Source organism: Pediculus humanus, genomic scaffold (genome assembly GCF_000006295.1).
Source record: "Pediculus humanus corporis 1103172107393 genomic scaffold, whole genome shotgun sequence".
Lineage (NCBI taxonomy): Eukaryota > Metazoa > Arthropoda > Insecta > Psocodea > Pediculidae > Pediculus > Pediculus humanus.
Genome location: NW_002987019.1, coordinates 71968 through 77467, shown reverse-complemented (window position 1 = coordinate 77467; position 5500 = coordinate 71968). Strand labels below are relative to the sequence as shown.

The window sequence follows — 5500 nt, the reverse complement described above, 5'->3', positions numbered from 1 at the left end:
GGTTTTTTTTTCTTTAAAAAATTTTCTCTGATAATGTATACAAAACAAACAAACAAACAAACATTTCGAATACTACAACAAACGGTAAAGAAACGGGTAGAGAGAGACAGAAAGAGCCATATGAAAAAAAAAAAAAATACAAGTAAAAACTCGAAAATTTTACGAATGAACAAACAAACATTGATTAAAAAAAAAAAAAATTTCCCGCGTTTTATTTTTCGTCGAAATAAACCGGAAATGAATTTTTTTTTTTTTACACGTCGACCGTCACGTCGTTATCATTATTGATAACAAAAAAATTTGATTAAAAAAAAAAAAATCGCAACAATTCGTTAATTTAATCCGACTTTTATATTTATATGCAAACATACGTAAAAAAAAGGAAGGTTAACAAAGGAAATTTAACGTTCAATCGACCATTTACATTTATAATATTAAAAGAGAAAGAGTGAGAGAGAGAGAGAGAGAGAGAGAATACACACACGTTGAACTTTTAAAACGATAATAATAATAATAATAACCTAATCGAGAAAAAGAAAAAGACAAAATCGACTCAATTTTTCTTTTACTTGCGCTTGTTTTCAATTTATTATTATTATTATCACACCATTAGTATTATTGTCATCATTAAATAAAAAAAGAGGAAAAGAAGAGGAAGAAAAAGAGGAAGAAAAAATTGCAACTTTTTTTTTTTTTTTTTTATTAAATAACGTAAAACACGAAGGAATTTTTTTTTTTTGGTTCTAAGAAAACGTAACGAAAAACGTTTTTTTTTTTTGTTTTTGTTTCATTTAAAAACAATTCACAATGGATACTAAAGTCACGAAATGTTGACAAAAATAAAAAAAATGATTTTAAATCTTTTTTTCATTGTTTTCTTATTTTTTATGAATGATTTCGATTCGATCGAGAGAGAGAGAAAAAAGGAAAAAAAATGGACGGACGAACGGACGTGAAATAATAAGGAGGGGGAGAAGGAGGAAGGCGGGGGTGTATGCGGGTTGTGTAAAAACCTGCGTTCGACAACCGTTCGCAACAACAACAACAACAACCGTTCGATTTTCCCATCGTTTCGAATTAAAAAAAAAAAAAATAATCAACCTGAATTTTGTAAACATCATTGAAAAAATTTTATTGTAAATAAAAAAACGTACCTTGGCAACAGGATCCAATAATTTAAACCTGATTATTAAACATTCGTTTTTTTTTTTCTTAAAAAAAGTTTTTCTCATTTATTTAATTTAAACGTAAATATACGCATGTGTACGCATACGTACGCACGTAACAAAACCACCGCGATACACGCACATATATATAAATAAAATCTTTTTTATTCTCTCTCCCTCTTTCTCTCTCTGTCTCTTTTCCCCGAAACAAAATTATTATTATTATTATTATTTAGAAAAAAAAAAAAAAAAAAAAAAAGAAAAACGATTTTAACGAACTAACTTAGTAAAGAGTGAGTTCGAGACTGAGGCAAAACGAATGACAATCAGATTTTAACTTGTTGCAAGCAATGAAAATGCTTCAACCGTTTTATTGTAACGGTGTGCAGGTATAACCTAAACATTACTTAGCTTACGGTTTTTTAATTTTCCTCCACCACCACCACCTTCCGCCTCACACCGGATAAAACTAGTATAAATGGTGGGTTAATAAAAAACCGAAAGGAAAATTTTTTTTCCTTTTTTTTTTTTCCGTCTCTAATTACTTTCATCCTTTTTAAATGATGATGATGATGATTGGAAAATGGATGGAAAATTAAAATTTTAATAAAAGATATTATGTAGTAATTTTTAAAAAAAAATTACGGACACATACGAAAGGTTGCAAAAGGGGTAAGTGATGGAAAGGGGAGGGGGCGGAAGGGTCAGAAGAAGAAAAACGTTTGTAAAATGTAAAAGTTTAAAAGAAAAGTGTAAAAACAACTAACACGTTATCATAATATTTATAAAATTTGATCGGTCCAAACAAAGGTCAATGCACGAACCATAAGTACCAGTCAGGTGTAGACAAGTGTTAAAAACCAGAAAGATCTGGAAGGTGCCTGCTTGCATATTTGACTCGCACATATAATAAAAATTTAAAATTTTTTATTTTTTATATAAAGAAAAATGAATGAGTTGGCAGCGTTTAGTATAAGGCAAAACATCGAATGTTTTATATATGAAAGAAAATTTGTGTTAAAACCGTAACGTTCTTCTTTTTTTTTTTTAAATTATTTACACTATCAGGGAATGATAAAGAAGAATAAACTGGAGAACGATAAGAAAATAATCGATAACAATCGATAAACTGGAATTTTCCAAAAATTTGTTTCCAAAAATGATTTTTCTCCATTTTTCGACTTTACGTCAATGTGTGACGTATTTCGTAATTTGTGAAAGAAAAAATTTAAAAAACTTACCGCTTACGGTTGTTGTCGTTATCTGGTTGTTGTTGTTGTTGTTTGTTTCCTCGTTTTCATCATCGTATTTTTCATCATTTTCTTTTTCCACGTTTTTCTTTATCGTTTCTTCTTTTATTGTTTTGTTTTTACATTCGTCGAAATTTTCATTATCGAAATTTTTATCTTCTTCAGCGACGTTTTCTTTTCTAGAATTTTCTTTTTCGCATAATGAAAATATTTCGTTTGTTACGTTTCTAAAAAATAAATAGAATGTTTTTTAATTTTGTAATTGAATTACAATACGCGACAATCAAATTAAACTCTAAAACTTACTTTCCATTATTTTCTTCGGTTACGGTATTGTCTTCTTCGTCTTCGCCTATGGTTTCCAATTGTTTTGTCGAACTCCACGGATACATAAAATGAGATTCGTTATTATTATCATCGTCGTCGATGTCGTCGTCGTCGCCGTTGCCAACAACGTTAGAATCGAAATTTTTTATTTCTGGTAAAAGTTTATCGAGTGCGTTTGTCGTTGATATTTCAATATCGTTACTTTCATTCGATGTATCATTTTCCGTCAGTGTTTTTAAATTTGGCACTTCCCATGATAAAACTTTTTCCATTTCCGTTTGTTTTGACGTTGTTGTTTCTTGAGTTTTCAGTTCGACAACAGCATCAATTGTACTTTCATCATTATTATTATTATTATCCGCGGCATCAACATCATCCGTTAGTGTCATTTGTTTTTCTTTATTTAAATCTTCGAATTTTTCTTCTTTTGCTTTCTTTTCTCCTTTTGAATACTTTTTACCGTCATCACTTTTACTCTTTTTCTTCTTTAAATAAGGTATTGATGATTTTAATGTTTTATTTTCGGTGTCCGACGGAGGACTTTGACTCATGTTGTCACTACCAATCGGAAGTGGCGGAGGTGGTTTTTTTTTATTAAAACGTGATTTACTTCCTTCTACTTTTGATTCTTTTCTAGGATTGGGTTTGGGTGGGGAAAGCAATCCGATACTTTTAGCAAGACGCGGTATAAGAGATGGTTTTTTCGAAAGAATAGAACCTTTTTCTTTGTTTTTCCCGTCGGAGTATGCGGATGAATCTAATTCGTTAACGTTATCATCTCCGTTGTTTCTCGATAAATTCGAACCGTTGACTTCTTGGAAAAATTCTAAATTTTCCGTAAGATTCGTACGCATTTCTTCATTACCGTAACTTAATGGAGCATCTTGAAAACTCAACGGAGGTTGCAATGGAAATATTTCATCTGTGCAATTCGAAATACGTTCATCGTAATTCAACATGTTGTCGTGATCTTTTCCATTCATTAATTTTGAAAATAAAAAATTATTATGATTATTATTATTATAATTACTGTTGTTGTTATTGTTGTTAGAATGTTCGATTAGCATTCTTGACAATTCAAGTACTGGAGTCGTAGGTTCGCTGGTGGGAGTTGAAGGGCTTGTCGAATCGCAAAAAGAACTTGCAGATGATCTAAGATCTGAAAAACTTGAATTGGTCGTGTTTGGAATTGAGGAAAGACCGACGACAGTCGAAACCGTGCTGCAAGTATCGTCAGATTCGGATTCGCCATTTTTACAATCTTCTTGTGCAAGAAGATCTAAATAAACTTTTGCCTCCGGAGGAGCTAATTTAGGATCGAAACCGTTTATTTTTGTTGAACGCTTCGATAGCTCTGGAGATTCTAAATTTTCTTTTTGAGGGACTCGAATAACCTGTTTAGATGGTTTTTTACATGCATCATCTAAACCATTGTCGATCGTTCTGGTTTTCGGTGTCGGACTACTACCTTTTTTAAAATCACAAAATTCTTCCGGTGGGCTAACTGTTGCGGTTTCTTCTTTACAAACAGAAGACGTCGAATTTTTTTTTGTCATTTTTCTCGGAGGTACGGGCGGTGGTGGTGGAGGTACATTTTTTTTCATTTCCGCACTAACAACGGTCGGAGGTGAAGATGATGATGATGATGAAGAAGATGATGAATTTGTATTATCTATTTTATTATTACTACCGTGCTGAAGAGGGCATGATTTCCGGCTTTTATGTCTTACGTATAATTTAATTACAACACTAGATTCTTTCAAGCACCTTACGCAATCTAATCGGGTCATATTTTTTACTACATGACCATCAATTTTTAATATTTCATCTCCTTCGATTAACGAACCCCAAGAACATTTTGCTCTCGAAGCAGGACTATCGGGTGCACTCGATTGAATGAATAATCTTTTAACATTTTCGGCCGTGTTGGTGCCACCTTCGAATTTTAATCCGAATCCTAATCTTTCACCGGGAAGACGATAAACCAAAACTTCTTCTTCCAATTCATTCTGTGCAGATTTTTTATCAGCGTCTCCAATGGCTAAAATAGTAACAAAAGAAGAATTTTCTTCTCTTTTTTTCCCTTCTTTTTCACCGGCGTTATCAACTGATACAACCGTTATAAAATCATCCGTCATGGCGTTATCGGAATTACCCGTGGGACTCGGTGAATCCTCAGAATTCCAATCAATATAAGCTCCCGAATCCTGACTTTGTTCTCTTTTGTGCCCGTGGCAAACTTCCAAAGACGAACCGTCTTGAAAAGAAGCCATTTTGAATAAAAAAATCTTATAAAATCATTTTTTTTTCTTTTTTTTCTTTTTTTTTTATATGTATGCAGAAAATGCAATTTAAAATTTCAATTCAAAACACGTTGTTTTTCATCACAACCCTGAAAATAAAAAAAAATAAATAAATAAATAATAATGATAATAATAATTTAAAAAACTGTTAATGTTTAATAAAATAAATTTGATTAATAGTAATAATAATTATTTTAAAACGACATTGCCAATTTTTTTTTTTTTCGTATCAGGTGCCCTCATTTTTTTTTGATAATAAAAATATTTTTTTAAAAAAAAAAAACTTGAATGTAATTACATTTTTTTTTTATGGCATTGAAAGTAGTGTGTAAATTACAAAGAATTTTTTTTTTTTTTTTGTAAATTACAGAAAAATATTAACTCCTCGTGAAAAAAGTAAAAAAAAAAAAATTCTTTTATATGGTTAAAAACAATTAACCTGGGAAATAACACA

The 5500-nt window shown here is 30.9% G+C and overlaps 1 protein-coding gene across 1 annotated transcript; it reads right to left on the bottom strand.

Annotated features, from left to right (window-relative positions):
* Positions 1-2019: 2019 nt before the first annotated feature.
* Positions 2020-5016, bottom strand: Phum_PHUM043510 (uncharacterized protein; the record flags this gene model as incomplete). Its single annotated transcript, XM_002423172.1, has 3 exons — positions 2020-2063; positions 2408-2643; positions 2723-5016. 3 exons carry the CDS (start codon positions 5014-5016, stop codon positions 2020-2022), a joined length of 2574 nt encoding a protein of 857 aa, XP_002423217.1.
* Between the last annotated feature and the right edge of the window lie 484 nt (positions 5017-5500).